The 22217-nt window shown below is 34.4% G+C and overlaps 1 protein-coding gene across 32 annotated transcripts in view; it reads left to right on the forward strand.

The window, feature by feature from the left end:
• The window catches only part of mcf2la (mcf.2 cell line derived transforming sequence-like a), a 143236-nt gene that overhangs the window by 10247 nt on the left and 110772 nt on the right, over window positions 1-22217 (forward strand). For 7 of the 32 annotated variants that reach the window (XM_073954024.1, XM_073954031.1, XM_073954065.1 and 4 more), the window contains exon 1: window positions 1674-2118. The exons of 7 other annotated variants lie outside the window; for them this stretch is intronic. In XM_073954024.1, the coding sequence (XP_073810125.1) occupies window positions 1956-2118 (163 nt within the window). In that variant the 5' untranslated portion in view covers window positions 1674-1955. Of the gene's footprint in view, window positions 1-1673; window positions 2119-4424; window positions 4720-8475; window positions 8688-10499; window positions 10709-12851; window positions 13000-22217 lie in introns of those variants that run through there. 18 more of the 32 variants (XM_073954054.1, XM_073954079.1, XM_021477110.2 and 15 more) reach the window with 7 other exon arrangements.

Raw genomic sequence — 22217 nt, forward strand, 5'->3', positions numbered from 1 at the left:
CCATTCAATTAAAATGTATTTTAATTCATCTATTTAATTGAAGTTTTAATGCATTGAACACAGCATTAAAAAATCATTTAATTTAGGTCATAAAATGGAAATACACTGTAAAAAAGTGGCTAGTTATACTTTAAAGGTGCAGTATGTAAGTTTGACACCCAGTGGTTGAACTAGGTATTGCATGTCTGGTTTAAAACACATGCGAGCACAGGTTTCCAGATTAATGACATTGACAGGAGTGAGCCTGACTATCGAGCCTAAAGGCTGACTTAAGCCATGTTCAAAATAAAAGCATTGGCTCATGATAGATGGAATATTTTCCATATTAAATTTAGGGCAAAAGTTTTTGTCCTAACCAACAACTGAAATTGATATTTTAGAAACGACTTATATTTCTTGCTGTTGAACAACAGAAAAAACAGACAATGACCACCTCAGGTACATTTTGTGCTTTATTAAGTGTTTAATACTAACAATGTGAGTTTGAATACTATTTTAAATGACAATTATTGCCATACTACTGAAAACAGCAGCAGATAGTTCACCTCAGATCTTTAAAATAAAGTTTTAAATTGAACTTGAGGCAAAACCAGTGTCTTAGCATCTACATTTAATAATGTAAAACAGGGTTTAATATGTATTAATGAGATTATAAACCTTACCATTTCATTGGAGTGCAGTGGGTGCACTATTCTGTGCTTCTAAATGGTTGTGCTTAAATTTCTGTCGTGTTTCGTCTGGTGTAAACAGTCAAACTGCTTTTCACTAAAAATCTCATCACATAGCCTGTTGTTAGGACATGACATTACAATGTAACCTGCTCACCTAATGTTTGCTCTTGATTTATTTGTATTGTTTGCTAATTAATAACCACCTCATGTGGAACTCTGAATCTGCATTTCATTTTGGAGTCATTTGAAGTCATTTTGCTACGGTCCACAGGAGGTCGCATTACAGTCTTGGATGCACACTTTAAGAGCCTTCATGACTGAGTGAATGAAATATGTAGTTTTTTATCAAGGCAACTCAGGGTGCTGAAATATAATTGGCTAAAGTGGCAGTGGGCGGGGTAAAAGAACCAAAACAAAGACGGACGTTCCGGCACGTAATGCACATTTTCAAAGCAGAATATCTGACTTTATCATTGTTTTTCAGATAAACAAGAATGATAACTTAGCATGTTTCTTAAAAATCTGCAAACATATTATGGTATTTTATGCTTTAGAAGAGTCAAAAACTTACAATCAGCACCTTTAAATAAGTGAGTAAATCTGTTGCCTTAAGAACAACAAGTTGATCTTACTTTAAAAAAGTGAGTAAATTTATTGACTATTATAATTATGCACACAGCTTGTTAACTTAATAGTTACAATAAATTTACCCCTGGTTTAAGAGTAAAGTTAACTAATCGCTTTTTACAGTGTACTAGATGTGAATATGCTTGATATAATTCCATTAAAAAAAAATTAAATTAATTTTGTTATTTATGTTTAGAAAAAGTTAGTCAGTTTGGCCCCTAAGTGGCGCACAAGAATGCTGGAGATTAGTGTTTATATGTGTGTGTGTGTGTGTGTGTGTGTGTGTGTGTAATTAGCAGAGCAGAAGGGGATTTGTGCTAAAACTCTCCCTCCTCCCTCTCCTCCTCTCTTCTGCTCTCCTCTGCAAGGATACGTGTGTTTATTGCGACTGTGTGTGTGTGTGAATGCCGGGGTTGTTTCCTCACAAACAGGAGGTGCGAGATGCATCTGCATGCAGCGTCTCTCCACAGGTCCCATCTGACAGAGGAAACCCCCTGAGACCAGGACTCCCCCATTACAATTCTCCCGGATCACTTCGTCTGGTTTGGGGATTTCATTGGTCTTGCTTGTTTAAGCATCGAGCTGGATGTGGATCAATCTAAAGGTTGACTCTCAGAGGTCAGGCTGAGACTGGTTTATGTGGCGAGCACTTTTAAAATGTCTCTGCCTGAGTTTCTACGGGAAGGCCAGGACGCCCCGCAGAGGATCTTGTCCCGGCTGACCCAGCTCCTCTACAACCTGTCGGCTACAGTCCTGCAGGGAGTCCCCTTCTCTCCTTTCACAACCTTCAGCCGCAAGAGCTCCTGGAGAGACTGGAACGGTGAGAGAACCCAATGTCTCTGTGTGTGTGTGTGTGTTTGTGTTTGTGTGGTGCTGATTTTGCTGAGGAAACAGGATGAAATTTGCTGACTGACTCTGTGAGACTGTGAGTCATTGGTTCTTTTTGGGATGACTTTGATTGGTCAGGATTTAGTCAGAAATGAAACTTCTGCCATTATTTCCTCATGTGTGTATCTTTACAAACTCATATGATTTTCTTGCATCTGGATGGGGAAAGTTCTGTATATTTTTTTTAATATATGTGTAAAACATATGCTGGATAAGTTCATTCTGCTGTGGCGACCCCTGATGAATAAAGGGGCTTAGCCGAAAAGGAAATTGAATGAATGAATAACTGGTTGGAAACCATTTATATGAGCTGAATTTAAACAAATAAATTAAACGTAATAATGTTCAACTTAATTTGTTTGTTTAAATTCAGCTCCAGTAAATTATTTGCAACCACTTCCCTATAAAAAGTTTTGTAAACCCAATGAATATTTTTTTTTCAGTTTGTCCTTTAATCCGGTTGTGAAAGAAAAAATAATAAATTCATAAGACAATATGAATTTTAATGTTTCTTTTATTGTACTTTTAGCCTATTTTAAACCAGAAAATTCCAGTCTCCGTTTGTAATTGAACGAGAAAAGGGCAGCAAGCACATTCTTTAAAATATCTCTACTTTTAACAAGTAGCCAAACATACATATATACATACATTCTTAAAAAAAGCTTCCAAATGTGATAGTGATGCCACAGAAGAACCTTTTTGGCAACTTTCAGTGAACAGTTCTTAAAACAACTACTCTCTTTCTTGTAAAGATCACTGAAAAGAATGATTCAAAGATGATTCCATGGATTTACTAAAATTGTTTAAGGGAAGTGGTTGTAAACAATTTACTTGGGCTGAATTTAAACAAACAAATTAAGTTGAACATTACTAAATTTCATTTGTTTAAATAAAACACAGAAAAGTATTCATTCATTCATTCATTCATTCATTCATTCATTTTCTTTTTGGCTTAGTCTCTTTATTCATCAGGGCTTGCCACAGCGGAATGAACTACCAACTTATCCAGCATATGTTAACACACATACATTAAAGCCAATTTAGCTTACCTAATTCACCTGTTTCTCCTTTGGCTAAACTCTGTGTGCAGATGCCTTAGAAGAACTTTTGGGGAACTTTTAGTGAACAGTTCTTAAAAACAACTACTGTATTTCTTGTAAAGATCACTGAAAAAAAAAAAGATTCAAAGATGATTCCTTGGATTTACTAAACTTTTTTAAGGAAAGTGGTTGTAAACAATTTACTTGGGCTGAATTTAAACAAACAAATTAAGTTGAAGATTATTAAATTAAATTTGTTTGTTTAAATAAAACAAATTGTTTGCAACAATTTTGCAGACATAATTTTTTTTCAGTGATTTATTCTTTTCTACTATTAAGAACTGTTTAATGGAGAGGTTCCTTTGATGTTAAATGGTCTTCATGGACCCATTTATGCCAGTAAAAAATCTTTACATGTATATCATTTTATAAGTTATAATTTGTGGAGCCCTTTATTTAAACTTTAAAAAAGCATTGTGCAGATTCCCTGTATGTCGAATGATCTGCAAGGAACCTTCAAAAACAAAGAAATAACCATCCTTTCACAAAACATTATTATATTTTTCGCAATGCTCTTAACACTACACTCAACAAACAAGGGTTCCAAAAGTGTGTTTCAGCAGGGATGCCATAAAAAAAATCAGTAAACAATTTTTAAAACATTTAAATTTCTTTAACAAAAAAACTAAATTAGATGTAAAAACTCTTAAGTGGGTGATGTGGTGGCGCAGTAGGTAGTGCTGTCGCCCCACAGCAAGAAGGTCGTTGGTTCGAGTCCTGGCTAGGTAATTTGGCGTTTCTGTGTGGAGTTTGCATGTTCTCCCGGTGTTCGTGTGGGTTTTCTCCGGGTGCTCCGGTTTCCCCTTACAGTCCAAACATATGTGGTATAGGGCAACTGAACAAACTAAATTGACTTTAGTGTATGAGTGTGTATGGGTATCTCCCAGTACTGGGTTGCAGCTGGAAGGGCATCCGCTATGTAAAACATATGCCGGAGTAGTTTTCATGGAACCATAGAAGCCAATTATGACTCTTTATTTGTAATAGGATCAGTTTAGTTTAATATTTGTCCTGATTGTGTGTGTGTGTGAAGCTGAAAGGTGTTTTCCTCATGGGGTTACTCTCTCATCATTGAGATGCATGTGGATGTAGATGGCACAGTGCCCAGATCACAACAACACACATCCTCTCTCTCTTTCTCTCTCTCTCTCTCTCTCTCTCTCTGTCTTTCTCGTTCAGACTCTTTGTACTAATACTTCTGTTTTCACACTAAACCAGTGCGTCTCAGCACAGACATGGACTAAAATATAAGGAACACACATAACACGAGACAGATAGATGTTTGCAAATAGTGTTTCATAATCTGAGTTTCTTATAAAGACAGTCACACACACACTACCCATAACAAACTGATCAAGTGTATTGGGTTGGGAACACACACTCTGGAAAACGAGCAGAACTTGTGTCTGAACAGATGTCTGACGTCCTGAAATGTGAGTAAATCTCTGGTCTTAAGCTCCTCTCTCTCTGTGCTTCTCGCTGGTAACAGGACGCTGCTTAAGTCAAAGCATGTTTGTGTGTGTGTGTGTGTGTGTGTGTGTTTGCTCTTTGATGTTTGACTTTCTGTGTGTTTAATGTGAAACGACTCCCAGCATCCTTGTGATCTTGTCATTCTCTTTTGTTCTGGATCAGACGAGTTATTTTGGACTTGATTATCTGTCATGTTCTGGCTCCATTTCTTTTAGACTGACCTCGGATCAGAAGAAGTATATAGTTTTCAAAGAAGTCTATTATTAGAAGATGACATTATGATATTATTAGAATATCTAATTTTTCTGTGTATTCCTGTAGTGTTATTCTAAGGCAATTAGAATATTCTAAGGCATTGCTCATTATTTGTATGTCTTTTGGGTACTGTTACAGTTTCATATTTTGAGTTATTTTATTTATATATTATTTATATTTTAATTTGAAAGTTAGTTTTTTTTTTTTAATGCGTCTATCTAGTTTTTTTAAGCTATGTTAATTTTAGTTTTTGTCATTTTAATTCATCGTAATATTAAATCTAGAGATATGAGGAAAAGTGTTACGGAAATCATTTTTACTCAGATGTTGATATTCATTTTCACAAATAATTAGTTACAATAAGAAATATATAACATAATCAGGGCTTGACAATAACTTTTTTAATCACCAGCAAGTGTGGCTAGTATTAGTAGCCACTCACCATTTTCACAAGCCACAATTTTGTTGTTAGGAAAATACATCTTTATATGCATAAATGTGACTTTGACATGGTAAATTTACTTGATTTAGATTTTGTGGAATGTCCTTATGCCTCCTCATTCATTTTACTTTGTGTGTCGTATATGAGCTTGCTCAGTGAGCATGAGCACATGGGTCATGGTTTCATAGTGTTGTATTACAGTGAATTTTATTTCATATGACTTTCCAGAGCTCAAACGGTTTACCAAATTTATCTCTAACCACACCAAATATAAATAAATAAATATTTCTTAGCCACAAATTTTAAATAATTTGTCAAAACAAGCAAAATATAGCTGTATACCATACTTTTTATTTGACAAAACATTTCTTTAAAGAAAAAAACTGTTGACACTAGTTAACTACACATAAATAGAAAGTTAATATCTTGTGTCCTGTTTAAATAATGGTTAAAGTGAAAGCAACCGGAGCAATCTGGAGCTCTTGAAAGCAGCAGGACTGTGGATGCATGAACATAGCTTTTTGTCTAGTCTATTTGAAAGAGAACCGATCACACCTGTTGCGTTTCCAGGCACGGTTGTTTCAAGCAAGGAAACGGGAGCGTGCATGTGTTTTAAACAGTCGTGCGCATAACATCAGCTGTTGGCGCGAGTGATTATTTTCTCATTCTGTATTCAACCGGCTTTCTTTTGCCTGCAAGAACAAAATTATATTTGTCAGTCATGCTGCTTCTTGATTCTAAGATCTCATTTGCACAAATATTGGGCCATTCTAACTGTCGAACCCTGCTTTTAAGAAAACAACAATTTAAAAATTATTTTCAACCAGCCAAAGTGGAAAGTGGAGGTGGCTGTAAAACCCACCACAGCTAAAATCTACCTGCATTCGGTGGGTGTTAATTTAAATCCCTGAATACAATAAAGAATTATAAATATATAATATATAATAGAATAGTTTTTTGTAAATGCATAAGAAATTGTTTTATATTGTAGCTGAAATAGAAAAAGACAATAATTAAAATGTAAGAAACTTAAAATAAAGATAACTGAAAATTAAAGGACTTTAATTTTTAAGTTTAATATTTAATAATAATACTTAATGTCAGTATTTTTCATTACAAACATGTTTTTATAGTTTGAGTTATCTATTTAGTAGTTTTCTATGTTTTTAAATGCGTCCATCTATTTTTGTTTTTTTTAATTTATGTCAATTTTAGTTTTTGTTATTTTAATTCTTCATAATAATAAATCTAGAGAAATGAGGAAAAGTGTTGCGGAAATTATTTTTACTCAGACGTAGTTGATATTAATTTTCAAATGTAGTTACAATAAGAAATATATAATATAATAAATAATTATAAATTGTAAAGTCAAATATTTTTTAAATTGTAGTTGAAATACAAAAAGACTATAATTAAAAATGTATGTTAATTTAAATAAAGATAACTAAGAGTAAATTAAAGGACTACTACATATGATGAAAATCATCTTTTTAAAGCTGTTTACAACTGTGTATATTGTGTCTACAGTCATATTGGAGTGATACCGTATAAACACAATAAGTCTCTTTTTAAAAATTTCCTGACGTTAAAAAAGGGTCCAAATCACTCCCATTTTGAGGCCCACCCCAATGTGATGTAGGAGTTTGGTTTCCATGCCCACCAAATTGCTTGACAGCCGTGTATTTACATTTCTTTGTAATAATGCTTATAATTATATATCCACAAAACAGGACGTGTGCAAAGCAACAGTGATTAAAAGATCTGTTCAGCTCATTATCATTATATATATTATTATATATATTATATTATATTATATTATATTATATTATATCATTATATTATCATTATTATTCAGTACATTATCATAACAGATATCCAAACAGCAGTGTATATTAACGTGCATCCTGTGCATCCTGCCATGCAAAACAATGCAAAGTTAAACGCGTGCGGTGTGTGTGTGTTTGAGCGTGAACTTTGTAACAACATTGTGTGAGACTCATCGTTGCAGAAAGGCTTGAATTAACTCCATAACAAATACATCATTGGGAAAGTTTTTACTGTAGTATTTCTCACAAACGTTATGGGAGATCTGCTTCCTTCATGTCTGTCACTGTGCTGTTTATCTGATGAAGCTGAGGTGGAGACACACTCTTATAGGCATGTGGGAACGGTGGGCGGGGAGAACTAGCATTAAAGGCACAGGCAACAAAAACAGCTTCAATGTGTTCAGAGCAGAAAGTCCAACATTCTGAAAGCTTTAATAAATAATTGGATGGGTGTTTTCAGTTGAAACTGCATTTTTTTAAACACAAAAGACTTCAAAATAGGGGAAAAATAGGTGCCCTTTAAGAGACTTTTAATATTTAAAAATAATATGTAATGTCAATAATATGCTGAAAGTTGCTGAAATAATATGAAGTAACTACAAGTTACAATAATACAAAGAATTTTATAAAAATAATTTTTAAAAGACAATAATTAAAACATGTGTTACTAAAAGGAAAGATAGCTAAAAGTAAATTAAAGGACTTTTAAAGGATTTTTATTTAAACATGTTTTTTATATATAGTTTGAGTTATTTAAAACCCTGTTCCTCACTCATTCATTTCAATATTCATTCATTCATTTATTTTCTTTTCAGCTTAATCCCTTTATTAATCTGGGGTCCCGACAGACTGAACCACCAACTTATCCAGCATATGTTTTACGCAGTGGATGCCCTTCCAGCCGCAACCCATCACTGGGAAACATCCATACACACTCATTCACACATATACACATACACTACGGTCAGTTTTATCATACCCAATAAACCGGTACCACGTGTCTTTGGACTTGTGGGGGAAACTGGAGCTCATTTCAATATATTGATAATTTAATATCTTTTGGTTTTAACATTTTTGCTATATTGTTTTCCTTTTCTTTTATTTATCATACAACAGGCTGGAGAACTCCACGTGGATATGCAGTAATGATATCCAGTGGTGGTCTGGTAATGGTTAACTAGCGGTTAACTCAACCTGCAGGTTTGATTGGTTTGCATGAGGTCAAAGTACTGTATAATGGACAGCAGTTGGAGTCGTGAAGCGGTGCTGGATCTGTTTATGCACGTGTTTCGGTTTGCGTTTTCGCATCGAGAAGTGAAATCCTGATAGGCAGAAATGGAAACGTTGTGCTGTTTCCTTCACAGAAATGGCAGGACACAAACCAGGTTCACGCAGATCTCAAGATCAGGTAAAATGGGTCTGGCTGACCGCTAAATTACGTCTGAGTTGATCTGAGACAGTTTTTACATGCTTAGATATTACTCCAAGACAATACATAAATTAAATTGTGCTAATATATAATAACTAAACATTAAAAATGATAAATGAACAGGACTATAAAAATGAACATGACTGGATAAAAAAAGATCAATATCAAAAATGAATTATAATATAATATCTAACATTTCTATTTTTTCAACTCTTTCAAATCAACAAAATTGTTAGAATATTTATAGATTTTTAAAGTAACCACGCAAAAATGTGCCAAATAGACAAAAGTCATCATAAACTCACGTGCCTCTTTTTTTCTAGATTTTATTTAATTTATATTCATTCATTCATTCATTCATTCATTCATTTATTCATTCATTCATTCATTCATATATTTTATTTATTTATTATTTTTAAAAAGTCATCATTTATTTATTCCTTTATTTTGTCATTATTTATTTTATTCATTCATTCATGTATTCATTCATTCATCTCTTTATTTATTTATTTATTCCTTTGTTTATTTTGTCATTATTTATAAATTTATTTATTCCTTTATTTATTTTGTCATTATTTAGTTATTTTTTGTTAATTCATTCATATCTTTTATTTATTTATTATTTTAAAACAATTATTTATTTATTCATTTTTTTATTTTGTCACTATGTGTACATTCATTCTTTCATATATTTTATTTACTTAGTATTTTTTAAAATTCATTATTTATTTATTTATTTATTTATTTATTCATTTTGTCATTATTTATTTATTTATTCATTCATTCATTCATGTCATTTATTTATTTATTCCTTTATTTATTAATGTCTTTATTTATTTATTCCTTCATTCATTTATTTATTCATTCAAATCTTTTATTTATTTGTTATTTTAAAATATTTATTTATTTATTTGTTTATTTATTCCTTCATTTACTTATTTTGTCATTGTTCATTCATTTATTTATTTATTTATTCATGTCTTTTATTTATGTTTTATTTTTAAAAGTTAATTATTTATTTATTCCTTTATTTTTTGTTTTGTCATTATTTATTCATTTCTTTGGATATCTCTTCTTCCATTGAGACTTGATTAATAAATAATAATTCAAAATTAAACCGTGAAAAACAATTACTTAAAACATGATACAAAATGCATTTAAAGTATTCAGAGTTGGCAATGTAGCATGTTTAAGTAAAATATTAAGTATATTTTTATGAGATGGTTACCACATTCAAAAGAACTTTGATGACTGATTTTGTTATTTTGGTGGTGGTTTTGTTGATGTTTTGAAATTTATTTTTGGCAGAGCGCATGAGTCAATGAACAAAAATGAAAAGTTTTTCAACCAAAAATGAAAATTCTACTTGTTCCAAATCTTTTATTTCTGTTAAAACAAACAGCCATTGACTTCCATAGTATTTTTGTTCTTACAATGGATATCAGTTGCTGTTTAATTTCCCAGCATTCTTCAGAACATCTTGTTTTGTGTTCAACAGAAGAAAGAAATTAATAGAAGTATAGAAACACTAGTGCGTGAGTAAAAGATAAGGTTCATTTTTAAGGCGAACTGTCTCTTTAAGAACTAATTTTAAGACCTTAAAACACTATACGTGTGTGTGTCTATCCATGATGCAAATGAATGGAACATTGCCTCTGAAGTCCCAGGTGAGATTGTAGACAGCAGTGCATTGTGTTTGTGTATTGTGTGGGGCGTGGCCTGTATCAGATATGGGCGTGGCTAAACAAACCGTCACACTCCTGCCTCCACAATCTCACCTGACAGAGAAACACACACACCGTGAGCTTTCAGAGAGTGAACATAGATGATATGAGGACAGGCTGGATGTGACAGCATGAGGGAAATGACAGACTGAGGTGAAATGATTCTGATGGAGGACACGGGGTCGCACCAGCAGCCCCCGGAGAACCTGGTGAAGATCCCTTTAGAGGAGATGGAAAGTTTCTACCGGTTCCTTGTTTCCTCTGATGGGCTGATCTGTAAGTTGAGTGTTTGTCGTGTGTTAAGGAGATAAGAGGATGTTTTTGTGGTGCATTGTTGGGTTTAGTGTCGGGGTGGTGATGTTGGCAGTGATGATTATGAGATGTTTTAAGGGTGAGGATAATACATCTGTGATTTGAGAATGTGTTGAATGTGTGATTGTACTGTACTGTAGGTGGTCAGATTTAACAAGCGCAATGTTTTCAGTTTCCCGCAGGGATTAAGCAGCCCACATTTCACTTAAAGGTGTAGTTACCTTCAATTTGAATTCATAGCTTATTTTTTATTGAAAAACACAACACTGCTTAACCATAGACATTTTGAAATAATTATTTATTTGATGCTTAATAGTAGCCATCAGGAATTTAATTTTAGCATTATTTATATACTTTTATTTATCACTATTTTGGTTTACTATTTGTTTTAGGTTATATTTTTAATTAAAATCTTACTAATTTTGCATCTGTTATGTAACTACCCGCTCATAATTAAAACAGTCCACACTTCCCAGATACTGATGAACACCTTGAAAACTAAAGGCAAGACAAACCAATCAATCAGTTTCACACAGCATAATCAAAAGGCCATCAAATAAGCAAAAGAATATACAGTAAAACAATATTACCGTGTTAGCCTGATAACCAGCAGTAAAATATTCAGGTGCGTTTCACATTTGTCTGCATTGATATCTCACTATACTGTCTTTGCCAACTCTTGCAGGTTAAATTAATCAAGGAGGATCACATGACCTCCGCCTCAAACAACCCAATTGGAAACACGGAAATTCATAAAATAAACACACACCGATAAACAAGTTGACCGGTTAGCCTGAGCTACACTCAGTCCTATACTCTTACGTTGTAACCTACACTCATCGGCCACTTTATTAGGTACACCTTTTGCCTTCAGAACTGTCTTAATTCTTTGTGGCGTAGATTCAACAAGGTACTGGAAATATTCGTCAGAGATTTTGGTCTATATTGACATGATAGCATCATGCAGTTGCTGCAGATTTGTCGGCTGCAGATCCATGATGCAGATCTCCCATTCCACCACATCCCAAAGGTGCTCAATTGGATTGAGATCTGGTGACTGTGAAGGCGATTTGAGTAAAGTAAACTCATTGTGATGTTCAAGAAACGAGTCTGAGATGATTTGCGCTTTATGATATGGCGCGTTATCCTGCTGGAAGTAGCCTGGGTGCACTGTGGTCATGAAGGGATGGACATGGTTAGCAACAATACTCAAGTCGGTTGTAACAAGTGGTCATTTGAGTTACTGTTGCCATTCTATCAGCTCGAACCAGCCTGGCCATTCTCCTCCAACAACCATGCCATGTTCAAAGTCACCTTAATCACCTTTCTTCCCCATTCTGATGCTCGGTTTGAACTGCAGCAGATCATCTTGACCATGTCTACATGACTAAATACGTTGAGTTGCTTCCATGTGATTGGCTGATTAGAAATATGCGTTAACGAGCAGTTAGACAGGTGTACCTAATAAAGTGGCCTAATGAAAAATATTCTTATACAATAACTCTAGTTTCAATTAAGTTAGTCCTTTATTTCAGTTATTTGCTAAGGTAACAATTTAAATTTCTTAATTATTATTTTTGTTTATTTGTAGTTATTCATTTAATCTAATATTAATATTTTATTTAAGTTTTATTTAAATCAGTAACATTATTTATTAATACCTTTTAATAGCAACCAACTCTGAAACAAGCTCAATCAACAAGCTCTGAAATATGAAACTTAAAACACAATCATAAAATAGTTCATATACATTTTTGGTTTCCAAAAAATCTGTATAATTTTAGTGGAGATGTTGATGCACACCATTATTGGATTTAAGGTTACAGTTCATGACTTTTTTTGTGGGGAGTTTTACAGTAAACCAAGTTGTTCTTAAAAGGAAAAAGTTTGAGAACAATTCTTCATTGTTCAAAATGAAAAACAAAACAGCAAATGCAATTGGAATGACATGAGAGTGACTAATTTACCCAATTTCAATTTTTGGGTCAACTAGCCCTACAGTTTAGTGTATTCATCAGCTAATCTTTCTCTATCTATAGGTAAAGCTGGAAGTAAACCATTAGTCCTGAGACTGAGCATTAGTGTCCAGGATGTAGTAATGAGATGCACCTGTGTGTGTTTCTCCAGTCTGCTGTCTGTCTGTATGTCTCAGAGCTGCTGCTTGAGGATTTAACCTTAAGCAGAACATAACCTTTGCAGTAGGAAAACACAGCCAACATCAAACAAGGAAAGACTGATCTCTTAAAACACAAGCGGTAAGAGGATCCAAGAGCATGTCTTTATTTGCCTATGGGGTTGGGGAGGTTTGCTTATAGTGTTTATGAGGACACGGTTCAGAGGGCAGGGTTGATCTTAAACTACTCTAGGTTTTGGTCTGCATTGTTTGTTTTGGATCGGCTTGACTGCTTTATGAAGCTTGACCCTCTGTCGGTAAATAGAGTCAGCCATTTTGGCTCTGAGCATCCAGCATGTGGGTGAAGAGTTGTGCTGTTTCAGCCATTCAGGCTTGGCTGGGCTGAATGCAAATGGGTTCATTTGTGCTGCTGATCACTAGAGAATGAAACTATGGTGTCGACTCTCATGGGAGAAGAGGTGGCGCACTAACAAACTGCCAATGAATATAATTATTAGAGGGCTTGCTCTCATGTAAAGTTTTTGTTCACTATAATAAAATATTGCAGACTTAATTTTTTTAGTTGAATAGTTGTCCTAGTCATCTCAACTTACATTAATCAAACTGACTGAAAATATTAAGGTAAATTGTTTTATGATTTAAAAGAAATAGTTGAAACCTGATTAACTTATTAAAATACGTTAAAGCAACATAAAAATGAGTTTTCTTGGCTTTTTGTCATTACATTTTTTACAATGCATAATGGCGATACTCAGATGTAAACAACAGCTTGTATTGCAAAGGTAATGTACTACTGAAGGTATTGTTTTGACTGTTTATGCTGTCTAAATCAAAGCATGTGGAAGCTGCTTAATCATAGATAGGAGGGCATAGTGAGCGAGTGCAATACTTTTTGGTAACTGAATAGGTGATAAAGCTGTTTAATTAGATTCTAGCCTAATTTTTCACCTACTGTACTTGATGGGAATTGATAAGATCAAAGATGAATGTGGTCATGATTCTTCCCCTGGAAATCCTGGTTCAGTTTGGTCAAGCGCAAATATCTTTTTGCTCCAAACTGATTTTACCAAGACTTGTTCCTGGATAAACATCTATGTTCATCATAACATTCCAATCAGAATTAAGGGATACTTTTACTGTGCATGTTAAGTTTCGGCTTATTTTTAGGTTTATGCACTTCTATATGAATGTTATCCAACTATTCCTCTGATTTTGGGAATATTTTTTAATAACAGTTCTGGTTGGGTTTAGGGGTAGGGAATAGGGATGGATTACATTTTTCAACAAAAAACATTGTACTTGGCAAAATCATGACACAATCTTTTTTTTTTTTCTGTCTTCTGTTTGATTTAGTATAACCTTTTGCGCAGTCTATAGTATGCTTAATTTTTTTTTTCTAGTCTGACCAATTAGAACGTCCTAAAACAAGCGCTGTTGAAACATAAATCACATCCAAAATATATGCTTGTATTTACATAATACACTGCATGTATGTGTTCTGTGCATATTTATTTTGTATATATAAAAATGCACACGTGCATGAAAATGTTTATTTATATTTATAAATTAAATATTTATATCTAAAACAAACTATATATTAGAGTGTATGAATGTTTCCCAGTGATGGGTTGCAGCTGCAAGGGCATCCACTGCGTAAAGCATATGCTGGATAAGTTGGCGGTTCATTCTGCTGTGGTGACCCCAGATTAATAAGTACTAAGCCATAAAGAAAATGAATGAATGAATGAATTATATATTAATATAAATATATTTAGGTGACACTGATAAACTAATTCATTGGTTTTGCTAAATTCTTTTGATATAACTGGTTGTGGTGACACAGTGGCTAAGGGGTTAGCCTCAGTGATTCATTTTTAGATGTTAAAAAAACACTCTTTTTGCCGCTTGATGTTGCAAACTCATGTTACATTATAATAATATTCTGCTTTTATGCATAGTCAGGAACAGACTTGTTTGTAGACTTGTTTATTATTCCTAGTTATTTCCCCTATAGGCGACTGAATCAGAAGTTCTAAGACATTCGCACAAAACGAGCGCACTTCGGCATTTCAGAATAAGGTCAATAGGTGAATTGGGTAAACTAAATTGGCCATATTGTATGAGTGTGTTAATGTGAGAATGTATGGGTGTTTCCCAGTACTGGGTTGCAGCTGGAAGGACTGTGTAAAACATATGCTGGATAAGTTGTCGATTTATTCCGCTGTGGCGACCCCTGATAAATAAGGGACTTAGTTCAAGAAAAATGAATGAATATAAATATATACGTAAATATTTTTGTTTGATGTTTTATTGATGTACATAATGCACACATGTTATATAAATATAACTTTTATTTTGTATGTGCTTATTAATCATGATTAATTGTTTGACAGCACACTCCAAAACATGACAATAATCATTTTCAGCAGCCTTACCGTACGTTCACACCGAAAGCGGCGAGAGCATCCAAGGTCGCTCTGGCCACCCTGGCGACAACGCTCTCTGCCTTCAGCTCCTGCGGCGAGAGCGTCAAAACTCGCTACATTCATCTCATATTTAAAGGAGCCGTTGCAGCATATCAGTTACATTCCTGCATAAAACATGTTTCTAGCGTGAAAATGTTGCGCACTTCTTATCAAATTCATACAACAATGGAAGATCAAGTTGCGTGTGGAGTGGCCTTGCTCTATTTATCCAATATATGTGTCCATATGTCTGAAATATCCTGAAGCAGCAGTACTGTTTTGTACTGTCACATCGCGTGAGATTCCCGCTTTTTTAAGATAAATTTATATAACATTAATGAACATCAGTAACTCGCCAGTAACTTATTTAATGTATGTTCCTGTAGGAAAAAATTGGAAATAATTGGAAATCCGGCGACCGCAATCATCAAACCCTTGGGAACAACTGTGGTCGGAACCAAAGTTCACAGGTCTGTGTTCTCTGAACTGCTATCAAGCGATGGACGTCTTCATTCTGATTGCTTGCCGCCGAACCGCGTCATAGCTCATTACCATTAAGTTGACTTCATTTCAACTCTCCTCGACGCTCACGCCGGCGAAGACGCGCCGCGCTGCTCCTCGCCGCTTATCGCCGCCGGCTCTCATTGAAAATTAATGACTTCCGGCTACTTTGACGCTGTCGCCGCTTTCGGTGTGAATGTACGGTTAGGGGCTGTTCACACAGAATGTGTTTTTCCTCTCCTATGAGCTACTTTTATATTGTTTTATAATATAAACTCGCGCTTGTGTCCGTTATACTCACATCTTGTATCTTTTGAAGCACAGTGTTTTTTAGACACCATTTAAAGGTAAAAAATCATCTACTTTCCCACGCAGCGCAGCTCATTACTGTTAGTTCCATAGCAGTGGTCCAATCAGAAGAGCTCTGAGGAGGGGCAACTGTTGCTAGTTTCTAGTATCCGGATACGCTCGTTCTTTATGCTGCACTTTTTTTGAACTATTCCGAACCGTTGCCTTAAGTTTTTAGAAGCAAAGATGTGTTCTGCATGAATGAGCCCTTAGTGTTCAAGTTTAATGACATTAGCCCCTTTCACACAGTGATACCGGTAAATATCCGGAAAATTTCCGGAATGACTTTACCGGTATATTCAAAAAAGCGCTGTTCACACAGGCGAGGACGTAACGGAATTTTTCCGAAAAAGAGCATTCACACATCCATCCCAAAATGCCGGTAAATTCTGACATCATTAACCAGAAATGACCTCTAAACGGCTGCACTTGTGTTTGTAAACATTTGACTGCGTTAAAAACTCTTTGGATGGATCAGTATAGTGAACAACTCCAATGAAAACATAGAGAAACACTTTCGCATGTCGAGATGTACATGATATGTGTGTGTGTGCTGGCGCTACGGGCGCTCACGGGCACACGCAGAGCTTGAAGGTAAACAAACAACGGATTATCATAAACATTTTATCGATAATTATTTACACAGTTAGCATTAGAAAGGAACATAGAAACATTATCTGACTAACATCTAGCAGCTAAAGGTGTCTGGATAAATATTCAAAGGCTTTTATTCTCATAAACTGCGCGCACGTGAATGCGTCTGACTGTTCTGATTGGCTAAAGCAGGTGTCTCACGTCAGCACGTTCTAGACGTGGACGCGCTTATTCCGGTAATCTTCCTTCTGCATTCACACAGCGCACCATTCCGGCAAATTACCGGTAATGTTACAACTTCTCTTTCCGGAAAATAGCCGGAACGAATTTACTGGTATTTTTTAAAAAGGGCCTGTTCACACATACAACCTTTCCGGAAAATTGCCGGTAATTTTCCGGAAAGGTCTGTATGTGTGAAAGGGGCTATTGTTTACTTTCTGCTCTCCAATATGGTCGATTGATGACTCCTCATAAAAACACTCCATAGAGTGCTGCAGCTATTCATAAGGCAATATGGATAAATACTATAAATCATGGGAGAGTTTAATGCTAGGTGATCAATTCTAATCTAAAATATGTATAGTTAAGTTTGTTTGTGTGTGTAAACCTGAATGCACACAGACTCATGGGAACCAAAATTAAGGTCGCCATGGGTAAACATTAAGGCTGCACAATTTTGGAAAAAACTGACATTGCGATATTGTGTTTTTTATTGCGATATGAATATAATTTCACAATATCCTAAATTTGACATTGCAGATGCTGTGATGTGACTATTACAGATTTGCACATTGCGATATTAATGCATAAATTATATATTGTGCATCCCTAATCCATGAATATATGGTCTTCTATCTTTGATCGTGCTGTCAGTGTGTGTTTAAGAAGCAGCTCATGAACTCATAGTTGTTTGCTCTGAGTAAATTTCTACTCTCGCTGAGCTCATATACTGTATGTTGTATACTCAGCAATACTTTGCCAAAACGGCCCATGTTGTAGTGTGTGTTTACTCAAGCAGATCTCTTATTGCGTGGGTTTTGCTATTATCTGAGACTGGCATTGAAGCTGACTCGACTAGAGCTATTTTGAGAATGGAGAGATCAGAGCATTGACTATCCAGAATAATGGTTTCAAAATGAACAAATATTCTGAATGTTTGCTAGATTTGAAAACAAGGCTTTTAACATTTAAAGAATATTTTTGCAGCTTTAAGCAAAAAATTGTCATTTTGACCGTATGTAACTAATTGTTCTTACGCTTAATAAATGTTAAATATAGAGTTTATGTGAGAGAGCATCTTGGTTTCAGTTTCAGTCTTAATCGCTCCATGTCCAATGAAGAAATCTATGTAGTCTGTTTCTTGTCAGATGTCGTCTTTTAATCTTCACTCAGAGATACATAAACAAATAAAAATAAAGTCAACAAAATATCATCTCGAATTTTTTAAACATCACGAATGCGGTAAAAAAAATTGTGTTAATAGAAAACCGCTGTCTTAAAGAACGCACTGCAGTCAGACTTGACAGATGCAATTCTTAAAGAGCCAGCACACAATTTTTAACATGGAACATATTTTCAATGCAAAATGCAGAGATTATTTATCCAAACAACACATTTGAATCATGTGAGTTCACAAATGTAAACAATTCAAAACAAAAATATTCAAAACTGAAATCATAGAATGATGCATAACATTACACATTACACACATCACATATAACATTGGTTATTGAATCCGAACAAATAGGCTCCTACACTGTAAAATAATCCTGGTTGCCTTAAATGTTTAAGCTGAATTAAATTAACCTTATGAGTCCATTGAACTTATATTATGTTGAACTGGCTTAAAACAGCTCGCGTAATTTATAAAATTAAGTTAGAACATGATTAACTTAGTTTAATAAGTTACAAGTAGGCCCACACGGAATCTGCGCGCGCAGAATTCGGCAGATTTCCCGTAAATGTGTAAATCTGAATTTATTCAGTTTTTATTCAGTAATTTATTACTTTTTATTTATAATATTAAGGTTTTTGTTATAATACTCCGCTGGATACTCCCAAAATAATTCCCCAGAAATTCGCAGATTTTTACCAAAATTCTCAGCAGAAATAGCAAAAAATGTCCGCAGATTCCGTTTGGCCCTGGTTACAAGGAACTAAAAACACATGCTATCAGGACTAATTGATCATATAATATTTTACAGTGTGCAGTTGTTAACGGCATTTTTATTTCTTCAAATGTTTTTAAATTAACAAAATCTTGAAGCAACAAACAGCCTCCAGGAAGCCTTTTCAGTGATCTCTCAGACTGTTGAAGGATTTTATTATCAATTAAAAAAAAAACATTGAATGACCTCTAATAAATTGCATATTTTGGACAAAAATTCTCAGATTTTTTTTTATAAAATTTGTTTTCCTACTTACTCTTACTTGAAATGTGTACTGTGTCAATGTTATTTAAAATGGACTAATTCAAATACATCCTTTTAACAATTTCCTCTAGAATCTACAGCCAGTGGTTCGCCAGTAACTTACTGTAAATCAGCAAGAACACTGTATTTATATTTATGCAGCCATTTATCTTGCTCTATATGTATTTACAGTATTGTATTTCTTCACTGTAAAATATACAGTAATTTTCACAATGAAACGTTAAAATACAGCAACAAACCACAAACCTGTTCAACAGTAAAATACAGTTCATATTACAGTTAAATGTGCTGTCTCATTTACAAAAATCGTTAACAGAGTATCAACAATAGTAATCAATTTAGCAAAACAAGCACTGATGAGTGACATGTTTTTTTATTGCTGCACAAATCTTGATGTTCTGTCTGCTCCTTTGCCTCATTATCTCTTCACATCATCATTTTCATTGGCTTTATGAGCGTCTCCCCCTTCAGCTTTACTGTCAGTGTGTATTAGAGTCACTGTTTCCTAATGCTTGCTACTTTGCTGAGTTTATACTATTTTAGATGCATGAATGCCATTCTGTTCTGTTGTTTTAGAGAAAAACATTAAAGGATGCTTCCTCTTGGTATCATTTGGTTGATCGATGTTTGTTTGCATTTGGTTGAGGAACCAACATTTTGAAACAAATCGGCTGCTATAATTATTTCTGCTCTTCCTCTTCGGCTTGATTAAGCATTGTTATTTTGTTTCTGCTTCTTTTATTGTGGCTTTTCTTATTATAAACGGTTTGATTTGGAACAGCGAAGTAAGCAAAGCATTTGATTTGTCCATCTCTAGTGATTTTTGGGTGTTATTCTGTTTGTTTACACTTATGCATTGAAAATGTTTAGTTGCAGTTTGAAACTTAGTGACTTTGTTGACATTTGTTGTAGATTGAAATATAATATGTAGTAATGGAAATAAATAGTGATCTAAATAAATAATATACAGTAAATTACATTAAATCTGTTGTTTTACTGATGGCATATTTGATATACAAGAAAACCAGTCATACTTTTCTATAATATTTGTCAAATTTTTTAAATGTTGGAGATACGCTGTTTGTCCTGGTTTAAGCTGCATTTCTACCAGTGTTGTTAGCAATATTGTCTGACTTGATGGACTTTTAAATGTTGAAAAGTACAGATAGGTTTTAATCCATTATGCCATTTCTTCTGGAAAGGACTCCAGTGGTAATAGTTTTAATTTTCAGCATGATAATTCGCTAATTGCTGTAAAATGCTATTTGGAGAAAGAAAACAGCTGAAACACAGACAGTCATGAAATGGCCTCCACGTAGTCCAGACCTGAATATTATCGAGGCTGTATGAGATCACCTGGACAGAAAAAGAAAGATATAAACCTTAAGAAGAACTCTGGAAAGAAGCCTGATATTATACACAGCACATTAATTCAGAAAATGTCAGGACAATCAAACAAAACAGTTGAAGCTGTGCTTAGTGCCAAGGGAACACATGTTTCAGCTTGAAGAGGAAAAAAAGTTGTGCTGTTGTTGTTTTTATTTTGTACATATTTCCAAAATTTTCTGTTTGTTTTTAATAAAAAGACTAATTAAAATAAATCCGTGAACTATATTAATAATATACAGCACTGAGCAAAAGTGTTGGGCCAACATTAAACATTAAACTAAGAGGCATCATTGTGGAAAAAAATATTTCTCAGCTTTTATCTACATTAGAATACAATTTTAAGTCAGAATTTGCCAGGGGAATAGACAATTTCAGGCTTGACTGTATTTTTCAAATATAAATACTGTGTGTTTTTGGCCTATTGTCATTAATAAACCTGTGCTAAGTTTTTTTTTTGGTCCAAGATCACAAATATATTCACAGATGAATACAGGACTGGAAACACACACAAAAAAGGCAATAATGACAATTTAGGCGTCCAGTCTCCTAACTGATTTTCTCAAGTTAAGAAAAATGTGACCATATAAACAGACGCAGTAATGAAGTCTTCCTGTCTGGTGGAACTGGGTGAATTTAAAGCCATTTTTCTGTCAGGAGTGAGTGTTGATAATTCAGACACAGTTTCCTAAACGCACTAGGCTTCTGTTAGAGTTTGTGTGCTGATTAAATCTGGCTGATAAGGGGGTGTGGTGACTTGACAGTCCCTCGAGTGCTGCTAAGCGCTGGTCAACTGCGGTCCAGACGTCCGTATATCGCCCCCCAGACCAGAGAACGTGCCTGCTGTCATCACTAATGTGGGTTAATGATGGCAGAATGTGCCACTGGCATCAAACTATATCCAAACAACCAAGGAAAAGGGGTGAAAAATGCAAACTGGAATGCATGAAAGCATGAAAAAATGAAAAGCATGCCTTTGGTAAACAACTCAGCACATTATTCAAAGGAAATGCCTGATCTTATGACAGTATTTCATTGCTTTTCTCCTGATCGTTGGGATTTTCTGTAATTATAAAGAGGAAGTTTAAGCTTCAGAGCCTGCAGAGGAAGTTCTTGCATCCTTATTTTGTTGTTATTTGTTTGTTTTTGTCGTAAAGTAGACGTGTTGTCATGCTAATATCCTGTGGTGGCTCCTTGTGTTCCTGAGACTTTTCATTGCAGGTGCCTTTTATCTTATTCAAGCTTATTTCCTGCTTTATTGTAGAAGCCACAGGATATAACTGGATTATGAGTGTCAATTTGGCTATTTTTGCAAAGCTTTCTGCATGAAATGAATGTTATGATAGTCAGGCGCACCATTAAATGTGTATCAGAGATGTTGGCCAGAAATGATGTGCATAAAGAATGATGTGCACAAATAAATCATGTTTGGAGCAAAATTTTGTCACACTGATATACTGTAGCTGTCCACTTTAGGAAAAAACAGCTACTTTTTATTGTAGTTGTGAGTTTTTTGTTTTTTTGTGATTAATTGCAATTTTATTAATTAAATTAATTTAGTAATAATTGCAATTTTGAAATGTTGGCTTTCTGGAAGTAAAAATAATAAAAGA

Source organism: Danio rerio, chromosome 1, assembly GCF_049306965.1.
Source record: "Danio rerio strain Tuebingen ecotype United States chromosome 1, GRCz12tu, whole genome shotgun sequence".
Taxonomy (NCBI): Eukaryota; Metazoa; Chordata; class Actinopteri; order Cypriniformes; family Danionidae; genus Danio; species Danio rerio.